Raw genomic sequence first — 24,749 nt, 5'->3', positions numbered from 1 at the left:
GGGTGCATTTCTTTTCTATACATGGAGCTTGCAGGACTAGAAGTTGTTATAGATGAGTCAATTTAAAACACAAATATATTGTACAGCTGTTAAAAATCTATTCTTCAAATCACTCTTCTTTAAGTGTTCAAGGTTTAAGATATACAGTTCAGGGACTAGAGAGATGGCTGTGTGGCTAGGAACACTTTCTGTTCTCCCAGAGGACATGAGTGTGGATCTCAGTACCCATTTCAAACAGCTCATAGCTACCTGTAACTCCAAGCTCTGGAGAGTCATTGGAACTCAGGGCCATTTTGTCTTCCAGTTAATGTTAGCAACAGAAATGACTAGCACATTCTTTATATATCTGTGTGCATTTGGGGTGAGGTGAGGTTTGCACATACATGTATGTGTGCAAGTGTGTTTGTCCATGTTTGCACGCAGATACAAGAGGTCATCAGGCATCCTGCTCAATTATTTGCCTTATTCCCATAAGACAGGAGCTTTCACTGAGACTAGAGATTATAATTTAGGCTAGACTGGCTGGCCAGCAAGCCCTGGTGATCTTTCCATCTCTGGGGTTATAGTTAACACATGCAGCCACACCTGAGTTTGTATGTGGTTGCCAATATCTGAATCCAGGTCCTCATGCTTGCACAGCTAGCATTCCTACCCACTGAGCAGCTCCCCAATCTTTCCAGTGCTTTTTATTGAAAGAAATATTGTGTGTATGTGTCTATATCTGCATAATCTCTCCCTCCCACCCTGTGTGTGTGTGTGTGTGTGTGTGTGTGTGTGTGTGTGTGTGTCTGTGCCATGGTGTACATGTGGAGTTGAAAGGTTAGGTTTGTGGAGTTAGGTCTTTCCTTTTATCTTTATGTGGTTCCTGCAGATTGACAAACATATCTTGCCAGAATCATGACTTTATCATCCCCATATGCTGTTATGTTCTTTCAAAGTAGGTATGTTCTTTTTCAGAACCCTGGTTTGTGGGGTGACAGGATAGAAGAATATATAACCTACTTCCATGAGTAATAGCTTTGAACTTACATAAAATGTATACAATGGTGAAAAATAGAAAACTCTGAATGACATTCTGAGGAAACTCAAATTTGAAGGTTAAGCTCAAGAAGGCCAATAATTATATACATATATATATGTATATAATTATTACTGATATGGTAGTGTACGATTAAGAGTCAACACTTAAGCAAAGTAAGCTAAAATCAACTTGCCTGGTTTATTTTTGAGAGGATTGGTAAGTCCCTTTTGAGTACATAGCTTTTATTTTATTTCATTAGCAACCTAGGAAATTTCTAGACAAGTCAAATAAGTACTTTAAGTGCAAAGGGCTGATTCAAAGTTCAAAGATGATTAGTTTGTAATTGAGTTGATCTTACTTATTGAGGAAGTATGGTGTGATAATAAAGAACAAAGTAAATGTTCATAATTAGTGTGTTCATTTGTTTATCAAATTAGTTCTGGGCTTCTGAAGCCAATAAAATGGAAAGGGCAAGATGGAATCCATTAAACCTGGTTCACATCTTTTGTTTATTTCGCAGATAATTATAAAGTTTGTCTTTGATCTCAGGAAGTAGTTGGGCTGAGGATTTATTTATAGCTCAGAGGGAGAGAGCACTTGCCTACCATTTTTAAGGCACTGGGTTCAATCTCTAGTATTCCAGAAATAAAAAGTGCTACCTTCCAATTTGTGTGCCAGGTGTAGTAGGTCATACCTATTATTGCAGCACTCAGAAGGTGGAGACATGAAGATCACAACCTCAGGGTCATTCTTCAGCTACATATCAAGACCATAAGACCCTGTCTCAAAAAAAACAGCTGACACTTTCTTGAGAAATGTACACTTTGTATTGGGGTCTGTCCTTTCCTTGGCCACCTCTCTTTCTAGGAATTTCCATGTTTAATTCTGTCTTAAAATGTGTTCCTAACAAACTCTACTTTTAAAACATAAGTAATTACAGGGGCTAAGGGTTTGAGAGTGTGGCACAATGGTTTAGCTTGCCCTAGTCACTAGGTTCAGTCTTCAGGCACAGGGCTCATGGACCCTGTCACAATAATCAAAAGTAGAGGTAGTCAACCTGAGTTCTGATTGGAATCCATGTAAATAGTAAAAAAAAGAAATTGAATGCTCTTTAGTCCCAGCATTCTTATGGCAGGATAAGATAGAGAGATAGGAGAATCACAAGGAATCTCAGGGGCCAGCTAGTCTGGAGTTTGCAGCATGGTAGGAACAAAAGAGACACTGCCTGTCATAGGGTTTTACTGCTGTGAAGGGACACCATGACCAAGGCAACTCTTATAAGGACAACATTTAATTGGGGCTGGCTTACAGGTTCAGAGGTTCAGTCCATTATCATCAAGGTTCGAGCATGGCAGCATCCAGGCAGACATGGTGCTGGAGGAGCTGAGAGTTCTACATCTTCATCTGAAGGCTGCTAGCAGAATTGGTTTCCAGGCAGCTAGGATGATGTTATTAAAGCCCACACCCACAGTGCCACAGTGACACAGTGATTCCTCCAATAACAAGGCCACACCTCCAAATAGTGCCACTCCCTGGGACAAGCATATCCAGACCCCATACTGCCTCAATCTTCTGACCACTGCACATCACATAAGCACACAAAAGAAATGATAAAATAAATAGTTGGAGTGATAGAGCTGATTTAAAGAGGGCCCTTAAATCACATACTTGTAAACAGGAAATCCCTATAAGATATAGCCTAAAGCTGGCGTGTGGCTAGATACTCTGGAAGAAGTGAAGTCTTACTGTAAGGTTGCTAGAGAAGCAGCTCTGAAAACTGTTTTAAGTATGCTTTCTCTTGTTTTATAGGCTTTGGACCTTGAACAAGGGGCTTCTTACTCATGGCAGAGGATTGGCTCAAGCATCCCAATACAAAATACGTGAACCCTTACACATACATCAAGGCAAGCAGGGCATTTTTTATTCTTTTGTGCCTACATGATAAAAAAAAGCCCATTTTCCTTTGGGAGGTGCACAGAATGATAGTTTAGCAATAATGAAACATCCGTGTCAACCATTTATATTTAATTAATTACTATCTATATGGGGGTGGGTGGTTGGATATGTATACAGATATACATGTGCATGTAGAAGCATCAGATTCCATTGGAGTTAACAGGTGGTTCTGAGACACCTGATTTAGGTGCTGGGAACTGAATTTGGGTCTTTTGCAAGAGCAGTACATACTCTTAACTACTGTGTCATGTCTCCATCCCTGAGACATAAATGTTAAGTGTCTATATTTCATAAATATAAAGTAATGAAGATAGCTGCATAAAAGCTTTAGGTAGAAATCAGAGTGAGAATCTGAGTTGTTCTTAGGCACCTTGGGGACTGAACTGTTTCTTATTTCTACTTCCCGTATGGAGGTACAGATGACTCAAATACAGATCTAGTGAACTTAGATGAATAAGAAATGAGCCTACCATCTGTACCAACCTCAACCCTTATAGGTAGTTATGATGGAGGGATCTTGTTAATGTATGCTTGATTACAGTTAGTTTCATTCACTGCTATCATATGTAGACTATAGAATGTCTTGGACATTAGGAGTCCATTAAAATTAAAATTGTGATATCTTTAAAGGTTCTATGCACGTGGGGGAGAGAATATGAATGTGTGTAAAATTCAAAATTCTTGATCAGCATCTACCACTATTTACACTGACCAAACTAGTGAGAACTGTTTTGGGTCAGTAATGCGTGCAGTCTTTGGGTTATTTTGTATATATTCTTTTACTCAGGAAGAAATTTAAAAAAATCAGACTAATTTGCTAGCGGCTATGTTTTGTAGTTTTTTTTGTGATTTTAACTATAATTAGTGTATGCACTGAGTTTGTGATATATACACAGCAGTCTGATAGAAACTACACCACTTTCATGAGACTGCATGTTATTCTAACAATAATTTGGTTTTGATCATGTAGTTATTAAAGGAACAAGCATAGCTACATTTAATTTCCCATGACTGGAATGAATAATTTGATCATTGAGTTACTGGAGTACCAAGTATAGCTACATTTAATTTTCAATGACTAGGATGTATATTTTGAAATATAGAAAAATTTTAAATATAGAAAAAACCCAGCTATTTGAAATGCTGTACATTTATTTTCTCATTTCTAATTACTGCTGACTAATTATTTTCCCCTTTCTATATAGCATGTTCATCTATCCATGTGAACCATGCTGTGTGGTAATATCACTTCTTCTCTTTAGCACTTAGGTTTTGTTTTAAGCTAATTCACTCTCGCACAGTGGGCATTGGTTAAAATTAAATCACACTCTTGCTTTACCTGGATTAAAATCTTGCTTTATTTCTCTGGTGTAAACTGCTCTAATTAGAATAGTGTACATATGTAAAAAATCAATTGCAATAAACTTGGTTTGGGAATATTAATATTAGTAGCTGAACTAAGTAATTTGATCTAATGCTGTCTATAAGAAGATGGGTAGAGATTCTAGTTATAAATATCTTTGTTCCCAGACTAGGAAGATAGCTCAATTGGTAAAGTACTTGCCATGCAGGCCTGAGAACCTGAGCTTGATCCCTAGTACCCATGTCAAAAAGCCATATGGGATGCCCTTGTAATCCCAGCACTGAAGACATGGAGTCATGTGTATACTCCAGGGCTCACTGGCCAGTTAGCCTAGCTTACTTGGCAAGCTCCAGGCCAGTGAAAGACTGTCTCGAAACAAACAAGGTGGATCACACCTGAATTATGATACCTATGGTTGATCTCTGGCCTCTACATATGTGCATACATGTAGAAAAGAAAAGAGTTCTATCCTAAAGAGATTAAATTCTTGATTTTAATAAAGCCCTTTTGGGTAAACAAATTAAAAATTTTTTTCTGACTTATTTAAATAAACCTCAGTAATTGTCAGAAAGTATGTTTATTTGCACTAAGGAAGCTGCATAATTGAGAGAACCAGAGACCTGATTCCTTCCCTGAGCTGTTTGTAGTGGCATTGAATGGGAATTCCTGAATCTTTTCATACCTTTTGAGAGCATGAGAAATTTTACTTAGTTCTTGAACATCTTGCCTTAACCCAACTTTGCTATTTCTTTGTTTCATGGAGTAAAGTCTTTATCTTTGTTCCAGTTCGAGATAAGCTGCGGGAGATAGTGGGCGTATCTACAGTCTGGAGGTATGTACTTTTGTGTTTCATCCCCAGGGGATCATGCTAAGTGATATTTAGGTTTAGTCGCTGATCCCTTCTATCGTTGGAGAGCCTATGTAGAGATAGGGCTTTCCTGTGAGAAGGAAAAGAGCAACATCTTAGTGTGGTAATCAGCTGATGCCTCATTACCATGAAAGAGTGTGATTTATGTATATTGTGCATTTTCAAAACCTGTTTAGGTGTATTCACTGATTTTTCAGAAGAAAATTTATGACATGGTTATCACATATGTTTTTCTGTTCTATTTTTTCACACACTATAAAACTGAAACTCAGAATTGAGACTTTAATTCAAGTCTTCTGGTCTTACTATTTCATGTAACTTGACCCTTTATTGAAAGGTATGTGACCTGGGAGAGTCCTGTGTTTTGGGCAATGGGTAGAGCAGATCTTGACCCAAGCCCAGATCCTTTTCTGAGAAGGCAGTGAAGGTCAGACTAGGGTGGTGAACTGTTTGTGGGACTCAGGTTAAATCTGGAAGGTTGAAGAAAGTCTTGGATGGACAGGTTAGGGGCACTCATCAGACTAATCCCCAGAGGGGCCTTGGAGATAGAATGCTTCCTGGAGGAAGTCTACCAGATGACTGAGGTGCAGTATTAAGTGGCCAGACTAAGCCAAGGCACTGCACGTGAGCCCCTGGCTAGATTTGATAGGTTGCAGGAAAACAAGCATTAGGTTGTACGAGGTATTCACCAGGCTAGATCCTAGTGCAGGACTTCTGACATCTGGGTATGGAGTTTGGTGGTAAAGTTGGAGCAAATTGCCCCGTGGGTGGATTTAGGTAGGACAGGTCCTCATGAAAGTCTAGAGATTTCCTGGGGTGCAAGAGGTGGTGGTCAGACTAGGACTTAGGTTTTTAAAATAACATCAAGGTGCAACAATAGTTTTAAAAGTTGTATCTGGTGATTTTTTGACATCTTCAGTTAGTTGCATCTGGTGATTTTTTGACATCTTCAGTTTTTCTCATGAATTCGACTTTCACAGGGCTGAGCTATTTGTGTTGAGAGTACTGTGCATTCTTAATTTAACTTGTTTCTCTGATCTTACTATTTTTTGTAGGCCAAACTCTTTGGCAATAATAGTTGATCATTTAAACTTAGAAGGACTTTGTATGTAATTAGTGCTGCTAACATTTTAGTTTTCTACTGCTTTCTCTTTTGCGTTCTATTTTAGTTTTCTGTTTTCCCCTTCTGTCTTTTAAAAATGTTTTCTTTCTTTTTACCTTTTATTCTGCTTTGCATGCATCCTTTGGATAGCATTCTTTTGTTTTTCATTTGTCTCTTTTCTGAAACTGAAGGGAGAGGGGAGGGAGGGAGAGAATGAGAGGAAGAAAGAGAGAGGGAGAGAGGGGGAGAGGAGAGAGAATATGAGGACAAATATGAATCTGACAGGATACTGAGACTCTAAAGTAGTGTAATTACCCTGCCTCTTGCCTCTCTCCACTTTCTTCCTTAGTATTGAATTCAGGACTTTGCACATGCTAGGCAAGTGTTCTACCACCAAGTTATGTTGCTAATATGAATAAGCCTTTTAAAAGATATATTTAATGTTTTTATGTGTATGGGTGTTTTCTCTACATTCATGTATGTGCATCATGTGCTGTGTTCAGTATCTGAGGAGACCAGGAGGTAGCATCAGATCCTCTAGAACTGTAGTTACGGATGGCTGTGAGCCATTGTATGAGGCATGAGTGCTGGGAATCTAATCAGAGTCTTCTGCACAAGCAGCCAGTGCTCTTAACCACTGAGAAACTTTTTGGTCAATTGACTATGTGTCCCAGTTAGATGTATCTATATAAGTATACATTTCTTATGTATATACTCAGTCCCCAGCTATCTCAGTTGGTAAAGCATGAAACCTATCTACAAGCTAAATAAGTCATTAGAAATGCTGTTTCTCCAAGAGGGTCATGAGAAAGGAGTGGAGGGATGGAAGATGAGGTAGGCATAGATCCCCCTTTCTTCCATTTATTATGTCTGACTATCCTATTTGAGGGCTGGGTATTGGAATTGTGGGTCAACACTGTTCTGGTTTTAGGAAGTCTTGCCTTTTCTTCTCAGAGACCATGTAAAAGCAATGGAGGAAAGGAAGTTACTTCATAGTTTTTTGGCTAAATCACAGAAAGCCCTACCACCAAGGAAAATGAAGGACAGTTACATCGAAGTTCTCCTACCTTTGGGTACTGACCCTGAACTGCGAGACAAATATGTGACTGTTCAAAATACAGTAAGGTAAGTCTGTATTGTATTCATTGTTGCCGTTTGTTTTAATTTTTTCTTTTAAAACAACTACTGTGTGATATAATCCATAAACCTTGTAGTTAATCTACTTAAAGTGTATAACTGTAGTTTCAGTAGAGAGAAAGCATTGTATAAGTATTATTACAGTCAATTGTAGAGCCCTTTTATTATTTCAAAGTGCATTGTGGGATTTTAAAGGAAATTTATTGTGATTTTCATTTAATTCATATTTTGTTTTGTTTCACAGGTTTGGCAGGATTCTTGAGGACCTTGACAGCCTAGGAGGTACTGGTATTTATATTCCTAATAACATTTATGGGTATACAGTGAATCCTTGATAGAAAGGGCCATTTTATTTTATTTTTTATTCTGGACATATGAGGGCATAAAAAAAGCAAAAAGTATTTTTCATTGCTATATTATTTTTATTCTAAACAAAGATTTCTCTTTAATAGAGTTACCATTCAAATGAGCCTCATTTATGATGATTTTTAGTTGTAAAATTTAGTTTACCTGCTGGGGATTAAACCCAAGGCCTCAAACATGCTAAGCACAGACTCTAGATGTAGTTCTTGCTGCAATGTCAGGGGACACTATTATCTAGGTATGACACGGCCATCACATTCTTGAGCTCTCAGCAAGTTACTGACTATACAAGATTCATATAAGTTTGGGCCTTTGGGCATTCCATCATAGAGGGATAAAGAGGCCCTGCCTCTCCTGGAAGCTCTATGTGCAGTTAACTGTTGCTAGGCAGGAGGGGCTTATGAGGTTCCTCTCCTCCCTGAGTATCTAGGGACAGTTGGTTGCTAGGGAAGGAAGAAATATTTTCTTTTTTTCTTTCTCTCTCTCTTTCTTTCTTTCTTTCTTTCTTTCTTTCTTTCTTTCTTTGTTTCTTCCTTCCTTCCTTCCTTCCTTCCTTCCTTCCTTCCTCTCTCTTTCACTCTCTCTTTCTTTCTTTTTTTAAATTTTTTTAAAATTTTTTTAATTAAAAAAATTTTTTTTTGCTTGCTTGCTCACTTTCTTTCTTTCTCTCTCTTTCTTTCTTTCTTTCTTTCTTTCTTTCTTTCTTTCTTTCAGGTCTTTTGAGACAGGGTTTCTCTGTATAGCTATGGCTACTGTCTTAGTTAGAGTTTACTGCTGTGAACAGACACCATAACCAAGGTAACCCTTATAAGGACAACATTTAATTGGGACAACATTTAATATCATCATGGCAGGAACATGGCATCATCCAAGCAGCTGTGAGGCTGGAGAGGCTGAGAGTTCCACCTCTTGTTCCCAAGGCAGCTAACAGAAGACTGGTTCCCAAGCAGCTGAGATGGGCATTTTAAAGCCCAAGCCCACAGTGACACACCTATTCCAACAAGGCTATACCTCCAAATAGTGCCACTTCCTAGGCTAAGGCATACTCAAACCACCACATTCCACTCCCTGGCCCCATAGGCTTGTTCAAACATATGTGTCTATGGGGGCCATACCTAAACATAGCATAATGAAAAATATATTTAGTCCGACTTCCAAAGTCCCTATAGTCTAGTAGTCTCATCAGTGTGAAAAGTCCAAAGTTCAGTGTCTTTTCTTAGATACATCCAATTACTTAACTGCAATCCCCAATGCAAGACAGGAAACCAGCTGGGCAGACTCCAAACTCTGCATCTCTGTGTCTGTTATTAAAGTGGTCTTCAGATCTCAAACTCTTTTTTCATATTTGTTGACTGTAACAAACTTCTTTCTCCTGGGCTGGTTCCACTCCCTGTTTGCAGCTTTCCTCAGCAGATAGTCCATGGCTCTGGCATCCCAAACATCTTGGGGTTTCCAAGGTAACTTCAACATTACAATTTCTTGTTCCAATGTCTGGGATCCACAGACGATCTTCTGAGGTCCTCCAAAGGACTTGGGTCACTTCTCCAGTACTAGCCCCTGTAGCACTCTAGGCTCTGTTTGACTCTACTCCAGTACTGTTGCTGCTGCTGCTGTTCTTGGGGGTCATCCCATGGTACTGGCATCTCCAATGTGCTGGGGGTCTAATGTTGCAACTAGTCTTCACCAATAGCCTCTCATAGGCTCTCTTCATGGTCTCAAGCCTCAATTTCTTTGCATGACCCCTTCATGCCTTCAAAACCACTACCACCTGGGTGACTCTTACACACTACCAACTATAGCTGCAGCACGAGGTACAACCTTGTCTACCTCTGCAACACAGCTTCTTTGTGCTCTCAGAAAACACTTCCCAGAAGATTTCATCTTACTGATGCTGGTCTCTTACACCAGTAATTTCTTAATATTTGAACCATATATTTTATATTTTTCCTTTCTAAGCTTGCTACACTTGTTCAAAATGCTCTTCATGAGACTTAACCAGAGAACAAAGCCTCTGCTGGGCTTTTTGAGACTTCCTTTGTCAATGCAATTAATATAAATCTCTTTGCCTTAGCCTCTTCTGACAAGGGCAAAAAGCAGCCAGATTCTTTACCAAATACCACAAAAACAGTCTCTTAGGCCACATACTGAAATTCTTCTCTACTGAACTCTCTTGGACCAGGTCTTCTCAGTTCAAATCACTCTCAGCAGCAAAGTCTTCCATATTCTTACTAGCATAGCCCATTAAGCCCCACTTAAAGCATTTTGCTGCTTTCCAAATCCAAAGTCCCCACATCCACAATTTTCCAAACAAAAGCATGATCAGTCCTATCACAGCAATACCCTACTCCTGGTACTAACTTCCATCTTAGTTATTATTTTACTGCTGTGAACAGACACCATGACCAAGGCAACTCTTATATGGACAACATTTAATTAGGGCTGGCTTATAGGATCAGAGATTCAGTCCATGATCATCAATGAGGAAGCATGGAAGCATCAGGCAGATGTGGGACTGGAGGAGCTGACAATCCCACTTCTTGTTCCTGAGGCAGCTAGCAGAAGACTGGCTTCCAGGCAGCTAGGATGAAGGTTTTAAAGCCCAAGCCCACAGTGGCACACCTACTCCAACAAGGAACTCACACCTCCATATAGTGCCACTCCCTGGGCTAGGCATGCTCAGACCACCACAATACCCTGGAGCTAGCACTATACACCAGCCTAGTCTTAAACTCACAGAGATCCACCTGCTTCTGGTTTCAGAATGCTAAGATTAAAGTTGTGTTCCACCAACTTCACCAACCCCCATCCCCTCAACCCTGGCTTGAGACGTTTTCTTCATTGGTATAGTAGTCATTGGCACATTCTACTATGTTCATATAGACAATTCTTCACTTAGGTCCATGTAAGCACTCCAGTGAATCTCATTGGGTTACTAAATTTTTAAAAAGTTTTAAAGACAAGTTACAGATTCTATATAAAGAATTATTTTCCCTGAATCCTGTATGAGAGAGTAAATTGTAGACCAACATATATTTTAGTGTATATTTCTATAAAGAAGAACATTTCCTACATCACCATAATACTACTATCAAGATCAGAGAATTAATGCTCTTTAATCCTCAGGGCCTATTTAATCTTCACTAGTGGTCATTTATTAAAGAAGGGTTTGCTTGTCTTGCATGGGTTGCATTGGGTAATTGTGTCAGGAATAGATCCCAAGTCTTTCCTTGGTTTCTGTAAGCTTGACACTTTTGAGGGTTGCAAGTTGCTTTTCTTATATATTATCCCTTGCTTTGGCCTTGTCTGATACCTTCTCATGATTAGTGTTACGATATGTATCTTTGGCAGGAACATCATAGAAGAGATGTCCCATTCTTATTGTGCCTTGTCAAGTGACACTTACCTTTTGTTTGTCTGATTCCTGATGAGGTAAACTTGGACTTAATGAATGTGGTATTTTACAAGTTTTCTGTAAAATTATTCCTTTTCCCCTTTGTAGTAAATTAGTATGTTTTTAAGGGACACTTGGGGACCTTGGAAGTATCCCATTCCTTGTCAGACTTTATCTGATACAGATATTTTTATCAAGTTCTTCTTTGTCATGTTACAGTGCTGGAAATTGATCCCAGGACCTTGTACTTGGTGGGTAGCTGTTCCACCACTGAGTTACATTCTTAGTAACACAATTTTCTGTCAAATTTTGAAACAAAATATTGCTGTATAGGATGGCCTGGAACTTGCTACCTAGCCCAGGCTGGCCCCATATTCATGATCCTCCTGCCTCAGCCTTCTGAGTGCTATAATTATAAGCAGACATCACTACACCCAATTCTCACTTTACCGTTTTTAATTGGATATGGACTCAGAAATTTCTCTTTTTAATAGAATGTAATATCATCTTTTTAGTGCTTAAATCAGTGCAATATCATCTTAGTTCATTTGAGCTACCTTCTGGGGTGTGTGTGTGCCTGCGCATGCATGTGCACGTGTGCGTGCGTGCGTGCGTGCGTGCGTGCATACATGTGTTCATAGGTATGGTTGCGATGCATTGTGTGTTTACACATGTATGAAGAGACCAGTGATCAATGCCAGGTGCTCTCCTCAGTTGCTTTTCATATTAGTTTTTTGACACAGGTCTCTTACTGAACCTGGAGCTCACAGATTGACTTGACTGGCTACCCAGCATGCCCCAGGGATGATCCTGGCCTGGCCTTTCCAGGACTGGGGTTACAGATGCAATCCTGGCTCTTTATATAGGTATTTATGAATGCATGGTAAGCACTTTATAAAATGGAGACTTCTCAATGGCCTCCTGGCTTTTAAAAAAAATCTGTCCTCCATTGTTCTTTGAGAACTGCTTAACTTTTTGGCCAGTAAGACATTCTAGATTCATCCTATCTTTTGTCTGGACCAGCTAGACAGACAAATCTCCAAAGAATTTTAGTTCTTTTTAGTAGAGAACAACATTTAGAAAGCAAGGTCTGTATGCTGGGAGTTGTTGTTGCTATTGGTTGTCACTATTCCTGTATGCTCCCTGTTGGATGAGCTGAGATATTTATGTCTATGGACTTACATTTACTTTTGTTTATTTACTGATCTCACTGTACGTGGAAACTGCTTTTACATTGATAGCTTCAAGTTTACTTTAGCACTCTCTGATTTGCACTTAGAGATTTACACTTCCTTTTCCAGTTATCTCCAGTATCCTTAATACATTTACTAACATGGCCAGCTTCCTGCATGCAGCCCATTTACCAGGGCTACTACCTGAATTCCTCGTGGCCATGGCCCATACCTCACTTGGACTCTGATGTCCTGAACCATGTCTTTTCTGCATGGATCATCTTCCTCGTTGTGCTTAAGCTGCAACATGCTTGCATTGCTCTCCTCACCCCTCTGCATGAGTGTCCTACACATACCACTTGAACTCCCTGCTCCAGGCTGCCTTTCTTATTCCCTCCTAATGACTATTAGACTGAGCTGTTGGGAAAGGGCTAGAAGAAAGACTCTGATATTTCTTAAAGGACACGCAAGACTACTTACATGTAGCTACCCTTCTCCTCTAGATTAGTTAAAAATTCTTAGTGGTCTTTAAAAATTATGCACATTTATATTTGTATATCTTACTTTGATTTACTTATCTGTCGATATAGTCACTAAACTCCCTTGCCATTACTCTCAGTTTTCTTTTTAAAGTTTTTACAGTTATTTTTTACGTGTTAACAGGCAATCGAAGGGCTGCTGTGGGAGTTGCTTCTCCCTTTCTGCCTCATAGATTCTGGAGATGGACCTGAGGTCCTCAGGCTCAGCAGCACCTGCCTTTAGCAGCTGAGTCAACTTGCTGACCTTAACCTTGTGTTGTCTCTCATTGCCTCTTGTGGACAGCCAATCCCTTCTACCTGTTCTCTTAATACTTCGACTTCCTTCTTTGAGGAACTTGCCTTATCAAGTATGCCTTTTGCTTTGTATGCCAAGCCATTTCCCAACTTTACTTTTCCCAAATGCTATAAACATCAAGGTTCTCCATCTTAAACTGAAAAGTAGATAAACCCCCTTCTCTTATAAACACTCTCAGACTTTCTTTCACCTTTCTTCATTGCTGATTTCCTGGAAAGAATTTTGTTTCATTGACATTTATTGAGACCCGTTACTGTCAGACTGCTATGCTCTGGTTTCTGCTCTTCCGTGCCATTGAAAATGTTCTTGCCACACTCAACCATTGGCTTCTTTATTTTACACAGTACTTCCCCATGCTTACCTGATATGGCTTGTGATTTCTGATATGGTTTTACTCATTCTTGGTCTCTGGTGACATTTCTTCTTGCCTCTTTGGCTCTTCCTCTGTTGATCCAGTAAATGTTGACTATCCCGGGGTTTATATTTTTTGTGCTTTTGAAAGCTACCTTTTTTCATTCTATATAAACCATCTCACCTATTTTCAGCCTTTCACTTGCTATGAATATTTTGAATTCCTGTGAAACTACATTTGCTGGCTTCCTCTGAGTTCCAGGTTGCCTTCCTATCTACTGGATATCTTCCTTTGGATGTCCTATTAGGGTTCTCAAATTCAACATCTTGGGCTGGGAGTTACAGCTCAGTAATAGAGTGCTAGTTAAGCATGTTAGGATTCAGTTCCCAACTCTGAACAAATGAAACAAACCTTTCAGTGCAGTTGGCCCATTTTCCTCTTGCTGGATTTTTTCTTCACTATCTAAGCTAGAAACTTCACATTTACTCAAGTCTTGTTAGGGCTATATTTTTATCTCTTCAATGTTTTTTTCTTTCCTATTCTACTACTGTGACCACATGTCAGACTCACAAAGATTTCTGTAAACCTGACTAGCTTTTAAATGGAGTTTCTTGCCTTTAACATCTCAGGCCCAAGTGTGCCCTTTACTTAACGGGTACACTGGATGGAATAATTAACTGTCATTTAGCATGTATTATTGAGCAGACTTTGCCCCGAGAGTGGTGAGACCCATTTAAGGAGATCATGGTGGCAAAAGTAGGAACTCCAGTTAATGTATAATTGTAATGTAAATTTAAATGAGTTCATATTCATAAGGCACATAGAGCTATACTTGCTCAATATATAATGTATGTTAAGATATAGAGAGTACACAGAGAACTCCAGGGCAGTGTGGGAACCAAGAGTGTGGTTGGGAAAGAGGGAGAGCTGAGTAAAATGACAGCATCATGATTAGGGAAGAATTGGTGAAACAGCTGAGTCCTGTGCTTATTTCCTCTTTTCTGGGGGTGTTCCATTCATACTGTCAGACATGTCCTAGGTTCTTACCCTGATTTGGCACTGTTTCCTTGCTGTTCTGAAAAATTGCTTGGTGGGGTTGGGCTTTGGAATTTGATTTCCTTACTAAATCTACAACCTAGGGAACAAAGTAAAGGATCTCCAGACTACGTTTACAAAAGTCTTTAAGGCCAGGTGTAGTAGAGATGCCACCTAAGAGATGAGGCAGGGGCTGGAGAGATGGATCAGTAGTTAAGAGCTCTAGCTGCCAGGTTTAATTTTCAAAATCTACATGGCAGGTCACAACTGACTATATATAACACTAATTTCAGGGAATTCATTGCCCTCTTCTGACCTAGTGCTTTTTAGAGTTATGTCAAGTTGACACAAGCTAAAGTAATCAGAGAGGAGGGAGCTACAGTTGAGAAAAATGCCACTATAATATTGGACTGTAGGCAGGCCTGTTGGACATTTTCTTAAGTAGTGATTGACAGAGGAGGGCATAGCCCATTATGGGTGGTGCCATCTCTGGGCCAGTGGTCCTGGGTTCTATAAGAAAGAAGGCCGAGCAAGCCATGGAAAGAAAGACAACAAACAGCACCCCTTCATTGGCCTCTGCACCATCTCCTGCCTCCAGGTTCCTGCCTTATTTGAGTTCCTGTATTGAATTTCTTCAATGATAAACAATGATGTGGAAGTATAAGCCAAAATTAACCCTTTCCTCCCCATCTTGCTTTTAGTCATGGTGTTTCATCATAGCAACAGAAACCCTAACTAGGACAGACTTGTACAGCTTCTTGCATAAATGTGGTATATATAAATACACTCAGGCACACACATAAACACATTAAATAAATGAGCATTTTTAAAAAGAGGGGAAAATGATTTTGTCAGGCCTGAAGGCTTACATGTATAATTCAAGTACTTAGGAGGATGAGTTAGAAGAATCACCACAAATTTGAAAGTGTCCTGGGAAACAATGAATTCCTGGACAGTCAGGACAATGGAATGAGACCCTGACTCAATTAACCAAATGAAAAATGTCTTTGGTTCTAGGATAAGATCCTTACTTGAGTATTAGAGGACTTTATTGAAAATAAGTCCTTTTGTGAATTTCAAAGAGAATTGTAAATGGAAGAAATAATTCTGTTTTTTTGTTATTGTATACTCTCCTGGTTCCCTACAGTTCTTGTTTGCTATATGCACAACTACAATCATTCTACCAAGATGTCTCCATTATCAATAGTTACAGTCCTCGTGGACAAGATTGGTAAGCACAATCAGCTTCTCTGCATGCTTAGAATTTTCAGTAATTGTAAAGTATTGGGATTGGGGAAAATTGTTTCTCTTATAGGGGATTTTAATGTATATATGAAAGTAGAATATAACATGATATTTATATAGATGGGTGGAAGAATTTTACTTGATCCTAATTTTTATAGTCTTTGCATAGTCTCCAGTTTTCATGAAGACATTTAAATTTGTTTTGTATGCTAAAAATTAGTTTAGTTTTAAAGATAAGAAAATATAGTACAAGCCGGGCGGTGGTGGCACACGCCTTTGATCCCAGCACTTGGGAGGCAGAGGCAGGTGGATTTCTGAGTTCGAGGCCAACCTGGTCTACAGAGTGAGTTCCAGGACAGCCAGGGCTACACAGAGAAACCCTGTCTCGAAAAACCAAAAAAAAAAAAAAAAAAAAAAAAAAAAAAAAGTATAATTGCAGCTTTTCAAATGATATTGTTCTCTTATGGTGTAGACTTTTCTGATGCGGTTTGGGCAGATCTTAAATTTCTCTTTTGCAGATATGTGTAAACACAGCTTAAGCCCTGAACAGGACATTAAGTTCACTGGCCATGTTAGCTGGGTTGGAAATACATCCATGGAAGTGAAGATGAAAATGTTCCAGGTATGTATGTACCCGAAGATCCCCCACTGTTCAAATATAATCTACTAGACTCACTTGAAAAAAAAAAAACTATATTCCTGGACAGATATGCAGTTCCCAGCTTTGAAACAATTGACAGTTCAAGTGGAGTTAGCATCTTCCTGTTGCACAAAAGCCTGACACATGATCTGTTTCTTACATATCTATGACTTTGTAATCATACAACTATACATTAAGATGCTTGTTTCTGGTTTTGCTCAGGAGGATTTCACAAAAGTCTGAGTTATATTAGATGTTAATTGGAGTGATTACTGTATCACTTTCCTAGACTGCTGTACCACACACAAAATACCACAACAGGTGGTTTACACATCTCAGCAATTTATTGTTTGTTTTTGGAGACTCTGATTCCCAAACAGAGGTATCAGCTGCAGAGTCACATTTCCTCTGAAACCTGCAGAAGCTTATCTTTGCTTACCTCTTCTTGTTTTCAGGACACTTTTATGCTTTTGTCATTGCATGGTTTTCATGTGTCTATGTTTTTGTGTCTTTTCTGTTATTATTATGATAATTGTATTGGATTGAAGGCCCACTATGCTTCAATATGAACTCATTGTTTATTGCTCTTTTTTTTTTGAGAGAGAGGGTTTTATGTAGCCCAGGCTGGCCTTGAACTGGTTACCTGGTGGTAAAATAGTTGTTGGTGGCTTTGCTATCGGGACAACTGGTGAGGCAACCTTACAGAAGCAGTTGGAGGCGTTTGTGTTGTTTTGAGGTTTTGTTTTTCTGAGATAAGTTCATCTCCTGTAGTCTAGGCTGACTTTAAATTCCTGATTCTTTTGCTTCCACTTCTCAAGTGTTGGGATAGCATGTGCTACAAAGCCTGGGTTAATGTCTCTTTTCTTTTTCTTTTTTTTTAAATCAAGAGTAATGCATTTATTTTGCTTAGTCTTAGAAAATACGGTTTTGGCAGTTATCACACAAAATGTCCTAATGTCTTGAAAGAAAGAAAGAAAGAAAGAAAGAAAGAAAGAAAGAAAGAAAGAAAGAAAGAAAGAAAAAAAGAAAAGCATGAGAAAACAGACCCAAAATGTTAAGATTTTATTTACAAAGCTTTTCCTTGTTGTACAGAAAGTAAAAATGTTGTTACAATCGCAGTGTAACTGGCAGCCAGGACGGTCAACTCACCAATCACAGCTGTCACGATACAGCAAGAGTCTTACACGAAAACCTAACAACATTTGCAATTTTGTTGGGGCGAAGTCCCCAGGCTTGGTGGTGGATTACCAAGGGGCTAAACAGAGGAAGGCGGAATGTCGTGGGAACTATTCTTTGGCTCTTTGGGTGGGGGTGTCCTGGGGCTTGGATCACAGCTACCTTTGTAAAACAGCTACCAAATCCATGAGCAGCCCAACCAATACTCAACAGTTCTGTTTCTTGCAGGTTGTTTTGGGTCTTAATCATCCTCTCCTTCGTCATCTGTTTCTCGCTTTCTCTTTTCACCTTTCCCACTTTCTTCCTCCTCTTCATCCTCATCTTCATCCTCATCCTCTTCATCTTCATCAACTTCTCCATCACGTCCAAATTCTTCTTCCTCCCCACTGACTTCATCTTCATCATCTTCCCCCTCTACATCCTCATCTCCATCTTCATCCTCTTCTTCTTCATCCTCTTCTTCCTCACCATCCTCATCTTCTTCCTCCTCTTCATCCTCTCTTTCTTCGTCTTCTTCCTCTTTGTCCACACCATCCACCTCTCCATCTGAGTCAGGGGCTTCCTCTACACTATCCACCTCCACATCGGAGTCAGGTGCTTCCTGGTCCTCTCGGTCATAGCCATCCAGATAGGACAGCTGGGGCAGGAGCCTGAAGACAGTCTCTGGGTAATCACTCCGGTTAGTGACCTCACAGCCGAACAGATCCAGGCTTTTCAGACAATCCAACCTTTTCAATGGCTCCAAGGTGCTAATATATTTCATTTTGGTTCAGATGTGTGAGGCTTGGAAGTTCTTCTGCTAGTCTGTCCAGACCTCCGAAGATTTTATTTTCACTGAGCTCGAGCTTTTTCAATTTAGGTAGCTTCGGGAGGTCTGAAACTGAAAACAAGCCTACATTTATTAAACTGAGGAACTCCAGGTTCACAAATTCATCTGTTAACCCCTCAATCTTTCCATCAACTGCTTGGCAATTGTCCAAGACAAGTTCTCGAACAGCTGCCGGGGTCCGGTTTCTCAGCTCCAGGTGGATCCTCCTCTTCATGTCCATGTTCCCCTCGTCCCCCCTCTCGAAACTTAACTTTACGTGGTGGCGGGGGTGGAGGGGGGAGAGGTGACCGGGCCTGCGCGGCGAGTGCCGTTGGAAGGAGCGGAGCCCCCAGAGCCAAGTTACTCGTGGAGCGCAGAGAAACCATGGAGGGAAAAGAGGGCTGGAGCGCGGCGCTCTTTCTTTTCCTTTTTGTTTAAGACAGAACCTCAGTCACACAGGCTGTCCTGGAACTCATATCGATCCTTCTGCCTTAGCCTCACAAATGCTGGGATTATATTCATGAGTTGCTACACTTGGCTTTCATTTTATCTAATTATGTCTGTAATATCCCTGTTCTCAAATATTCCCACCTGTAGGGATGAAAGATACCCTTCAGTTCTTTGCCTTTTTTTTTTTGGTACTGAGGATTAGACTCATGTTCTTGCACATACTAGGCAAATATTTTACCATTGAGCTACATGCCCAGCCATCAACCCTTAATAGTCATTTGGGTAGAAGTTATAGCAGCTCCTCTAAATGAGCAGAACTCAGAAGCTAAGCAATACAGAAACTAAATAACTTAGAGCATGCCCGGTTTTTCACTGTGGAAAACTTAAGAGTGATTTATTTAAATATGATGTGATAGTCAATAGGCCTATAATCCAGATGCATTATTTTCTACCATACAATTCAAAAGCATTTCAACTCCTGGTAGAAAAAAATTTTTTTTGTTGTTTTTTTGTTTTTGTTTTGTTTTGTTTTTCGAGACAGGGTTTTTCTGTGTAGCCCTGGCTGTCCTGGAACTCACTCTGTAGACCAGGCTGGCCTCGAACTCAGAAATCCGTCTGCCTCTGCTTCCCAAGTGCTGGGATTAAAGGCCTGAGCCACCACTGCCCGGCAAAAAAAAATAAAATAAAAAATAAAAAATAAAAAAGCAAAAAAAAAATTCAGACTTCAGAAAAGTCTGAAGTTTACTGTGTATAGTAGTTGTCAAAATAAGTAAATTTGCCTTAAGAATTTTTAAAATTCACTTTCATAATTTTCAGTAGGCATATAGGGAATTTTGAATGTATATACCCCCATTGCCCTGTCTTAGCCTCGTTTGAGTCCCACTGAATCACTTCTATCTTTCTTTCCATCCCTATCTTCCTTCTCTCTTTCTTTCCCTTCCTACATTTATGTCATTTTTGTGACCCACTGAGTTTAGTTAGGTTTGCTTGCTTGAGCACGGGTGGGTTATTTACTGGAACAGTGGCTACACCACTGAAGAAAATGACTCTTTCCCCTTGCTCACCGCCAGTGGCTCCTTGGCGAAAGGTGGGGCTTTCTAAGACCCTCATGTTTCACTGATGGGACTGTTAAGGATTTAAGGGCCCAGGGCTTTGCAGGTCTTGCGCAGGTAACGAGAGGTGCTGTGGCTTTTTGAGTGCAGTGGCCAGATACTGAACAGGGAACAGCACTGCACAGTACTTCTCCCACTCTCTGAGTCTTAGCAGATTTTCTGCCCCATTTCCTGGGGTATCCCTCAAGCCTTAAAGGGGGTGATATAGATGTCCATATGCTGGGCTACATGTTCAACAGCCACTTAATTCTCAGCACTTTGACCTATTAGGTGTATTTGCATTAACTACCCATACATTTTTTTAAATTAAATACTATATCAAAGTGATTGAATTGTATTCCCATATTTATGTAGTTAATAGTAATGCTAGGTTTTTTGTTCTTTTAAAAATAATAAAACATAAAGTTCTTTAATCCCAGCACTCGGGAGGCAGAGGCAGGCGGATTTCTGAGTTCGAGGCTAGCCTGGTCTACAGAGTGAGTTCCAGGACAGCCAGAGCTACACAGAGAAACCCTGTCTCGAAAAACCAAAAAAAAAAAAAAAAAAAAAAAAAAAAAAAAAAAAAAAAAAAAAAAAAAAAAACAACCAAACAACAAAAAAAAAAAAACCATAAAGTTGATGTGGATGCCTCTGTGATTCATAGCCATTTAACCAAATTTCTACCCTGCACACTGCTATGTACAGTAGATTCCTAGCCTAGGGCCTGTGTTCAAGGCTATTTGAATCTTGTATAACTAGATAGATTAGGAAAAAATATATACAGAGGAGAGAGAGAGAAAGAGAGAGAGAGACAGAGACAGAGAGAGTTGGTGAAAAGTCAAAAATCAAATTAATGTTAGACAAATAAAACTGGTTTTTGTCTGTTTGTTTTTTATATGCCAGGCCTAGAATTCACTGTGAGTTGAGGATGACTTTGAATTTAAGATCCTCTGATCTCCTCCTTCTGAGTGGTGGGATTACAGGTGCATGCCAGCTTGCCTGATTTATGTCATAGTAGGAATTGAGCCCAGGTCTTCTTTCAAGCACTGTACCAACTGAGCTATATACCTAGCCCAAAAACTTTTATTTTAAATCTGCCTTCCTTGTGGGCTATTCATGACTTTTGCAATATTTATATGCCAGAGAGTTGGCAGAGGGGATAAGCCTTTTGCCTCGTGTTTGATCCTGGGTCTAACCCCAGCTCTGCAGATTGTTAGACATATGGCTATGGGCAAGTGGTAATTACAGTAAATCATAATGTAAATATTTAGTAAGCAAGTCTCTGTCAATGTCTTTTTCTTTACCTGGAATGGCTTGTGCTTCAATTCTGTGCATTTGAACTGTGCTTTGGGGTCATATCTTGTTTCACCTCTTCTTTGACACTGCCAGCTTGCAGAGATTATTCCTTCTTCAAGACACATTCTCTATCTCTTTTTCCTGGCATCTGCTGCCTTTTGTCCTACAGAACTGTGTACAAACATAATTTTTCTTCTGCCAGCTATATATACTTCTCAACAGCAGTACCTGGGTTTGAGTCACCCAACCTACATCCCAATATCTGTTCATAATATCAATTGGCAGTCATTTATTGAGCATCTCTTCTGGTCTGTGCATACAACAGTTAGCAAGATGCACAAAGTTCATCTTCTCTTAAAGCTTGTATTCTACAAGAGCCCATCCATGAACTGCCCCATTCACTAATTTTTAAAATATCAATGGCATATTTATCTGCCTGTATTTATGCTTAGTGTTGGCAGTGCACATGTCCACAAGGACTTTTCTATATAAAGAAATTTTTGCGATATATTATGCAGTATTTCTCAGACAAGGTATGTTGGCATTTAATTCAGGAAATTTCTTAGTTCTGAAGACATGCCAGTATACAGTGAGATTTTTAACCATTTTGAAGAGAAGTCTAAGTTCTTGATTAGTGCTTGGGTGTTTCAGTAGGGCCATTGTGTCTCACTTTAAGCACTCACTGGAAAATTGGACTTTATTCTTCACAGGTCAACACTGTCAGTAATTCTTTGGAGTCTGGCAGCTGTTGAAGTATTCCCTTTTAAATGGGCTGAAGTCTGTCTCCTAGATGACTGTCTTTTTTTTAACTGGTTAGGCGCATCAGGTCCCTTTATCAAACTTGGCCGGAGTAAGCATCTTGTTGAGGAGCTGGTAGACCTTTGTTGTTTTTGAAATAAGTATATACTTATATTTATGGTTTTTGCAGTTTCATATGCAGTCATATACTTTGAACATACTTACCCCCCCCCCCATAATCATCTTTTTTCCCCTCGCACCACCTCCTTTCTTCTTGCAAGTTTTCTTCCTTTCATGTAAGATTTTGGTTACCCACTGGGTTTAATTAGGTTTACATGCATAAGCATGGGTGGGGTGGAGGATTATTTACTGGAACATGAACAACTTAACCAGTGGCTATGCCATGGAAAAATTTGACAATCCCTTCCACAGCAACCATGAACTGCCAGTAGCTCCTCATGGAGGAGTGAGGCCTCATAGCACCCTCCCCTCTTCATGGTTCGGGATTAAAGGGGACAGTCTTATGCAGGTTCACCAGCTTTTCTTTGAGTTCATGGATACAGCAGCCAGGCCAAGTCCAGAGGATAGAATTCCACAGCCATCCTTCCCATCTTCTGGCTTAGATTTTTTTGTCCTTTTTCCATGTTGTTCCCTGAACCTTGGACAGGGTGATATAGATGTCCCATTTAGGGCTGTCTATAATTTTTTTTTAATTACTCGATTAAGTAGCTGAAGGTATTGCTGGCTGCCAGTACTTGTAAGGCCAAGACAGAAGGATCATGAGTTCAGGATGGTCATTGCCTATGCAACAAGTTCAAGAAAGCCAGCTTGGGCTATGTGAGACCCTGTCTCAAAATACAAAACAAATTAATGAAGAGTCCTCTAAATGGTAAAACTCATGAGCCCCTTTTAGTGAAATTTTATTTACCTAGACTCTATATCTAAAGTCCTCAAATCAAAAGTGGGAATTTTTATCCGTTACAAGAGTTATCTAAGATATCTAAATAATCTTCTTTAGTTGTTTGAGGAGAAACCTGGAAAACGTAAGCAGCTTGGGGGCAGGCATTTTTGCTTTAAGTACTTTCCGTGTTTATAGAGAGCAAAGCTATGTTTTTTAGAACTCAACTAAGTATCATATATGGCCTGATTCTCCACACACAATAGCAAGCATTGCCCTCTTTAGGATCCTGTTTTACATAGTAGCACACAAAGAATTGGTTTTCCTTATGGCCAGTTAGTTTTCTTCTCTTTGTGTGTGTGGAGATTAGAAAATTTTGTGAATTTGGTACTTTGTTTATATCTCTCTGTGGGTCCTGAGTATCAAACTCAAGTTACCAGGCTTGCTGTGCAAGCCCCTTACTGCTCAGCTGTCTTGCTAGTCCCATTATGGCATTTTCATTCAAAATTTGGGTTTTGTTGTCCTCCCTCTGGACCCTTTTTACACATTACTGCCTTCTTGTGTGTCCCCTCCCTCTGTCCGTCCCTCCGTCCGCCTGTCCCTCCCTCCTTCCCTCCCTCACTCCATCCTTCCCTTCCTTTTTTTCCCTCAAGACAGTGTTTCTCCTTGTAGCCTTATCTGTAGACCAGGCTTGCCTCAAACTCACAGAGATGTGTCTGCCTCTGCCCCCTTGAGTTGTATAATTAAAGGCATGGGCAACCTAGATTGTCCTCTAGTGTAGTAGCCTTTAAGGGGTCCCTTTTGTTTCCTTCAGCACAAGTTTTTTAAGTTCCTTGTCCTTTTGGGTTCTGATGTAATTACATAAATGTCTGAATAAAATCTCAGACCATTTCATCTTTTGTTTTTGTAAAATATAATTGTAGAAGGCTAATTTTTGTTTTTAAATTTGTGGGACTGGGTTCTGTACTTGCACTGGATGATTTTGGTGTGTCCTCTAGACTTTCTGAAGAAGTATATGCTAGTAATTAAAATAGGAAAAGTAGAGAGCATCCATAAGAACATTTTAAGCTCAAGACAGGAGGGCCTGGAGCCTATGTCCTACATAGAAGTGGCTATTACTTGGATATTTATTGACAGTTTAATGGTAACATCAATAAAATCTGGAGAGCTAGTGGGACAGAGAACCCTGACTTTTTATGGCACCACAGATTGAGGCAGGATAGATGGCTCCATGGTTAGGAGCACTGGTTGTTCTTATGTAGAATCCTGGTTCAATTCCCAAGTCCAATTCCAAGGCATCCTGATGCCTTCTGGATCCTGCCTGCATTGCATGCATATGCTGCATAGACATTGATGTAGGCAAAACACCATACACATAAAATAAATTAATTAAACAAAAATTTAAAAATGACATACTTTTCCGTTTTTTCCGTGAACAGTATGGTTAATGGCACCTATTTGAATAGACCCTGGCATATCACTCAGGAGTTCTTGTTTCTGTTTAGTCCAGTTTAATATTATCACTGCTTCTATGCTTTAGTTACAGTTACACTTTCACTGTCTACTGCCTCTTCACTCTGCAAGATATGCAGAGTCCAACTTCTGGATCTCTTATGGCCTCTGGTCAAAAGGACAGATGACTTGCTGGAATTCTAGGGTCCTTTTAGTGGGGTCTGTTTTCCTTTGGGTCCTAGTTGATGCTAGAAGGAAGGAATGGGTCAAAACAAAACATTAGCTATCCTCTTTCCTCCTCCTCCTCCCCTTCCTTTTTATCCTTCCTTCCTTCCTTCCTTCCTTCCTTCCTTCCTTCCTT

General features: G+C 39.8%; 1 protein-coding gene and 1 pseudogene across 6 annotated transcripts in view; one reads left to right on the top strand and one right to left on the bottom strand.

Annotated features, from left to right (window-relative positions):
• Window positions 1-24,749, top strand: part of Acot9 (acyl-CoA thioesterase 9) — a 36,465-nt gene that overhangs the window by 3,285 nt on the left and 8,431 nt on the right. For 4 of the 6 annotated variants that reach the window (XM_034485588.3, XM_034485590.2, XM_076918905.1 and 1 more), the window contains 6 exons: window positions 2,831-2,925; window positions 5,127-5,172; window positions 7,265-7,435; window positions 7,692-7,729; window positions 15,742-15,825; window positions 16,358-16,461. In XM_034485588.3, coding sequence (XP_034341479.1) covers window positions 2,831-2,925; window positions 5,127-5,172; window positions 7,265-7,435; window positions 7,692-7,729; window positions 15,742-15,825; window positions 16,358-16,461 — 538 coding nt within the window. Of the gene's footprint in view, window positions 1-2,830; window positions 2,926-4,182; window positions 4,217-5,126; window positions 5,173-7,264; window positions 7,436-7,691; window positions 7,730-15,741; window positions 15,826-16,357; window positions 16,462-24,749 lie in introns of all 6 variants that reach the window. The other 2 variants (XM_076918903.1, XM_034485589.2) reach the window with 1 other exon arrangement.
• On the bottom strand, window positions 17,517-18,731 carry LOC117694614 (acidic leucine-rich nuclear phosphoprotein 32 family member B pseudogene; annotated as a pseudogene).

The sequence above is a fragment of the Arvicanthis niloticus genome, chromosome X, assembly GCF_011762505.2.
Source record: "Arvicanthis niloticus isolate mArvNil1 chromosome X, mArvNil1.pat.X, whole genome shotgun sequence".
Classification (NCBI taxonomy): Eukaryota; Metazoa; Chordata; class Mammalia; order Rodentia; family Muridae; genus Arvicanthis; species Arvicanthis niloticus.
This window is presented reverse-complemented; position numbering and strand designations above follow the sequence as displayed.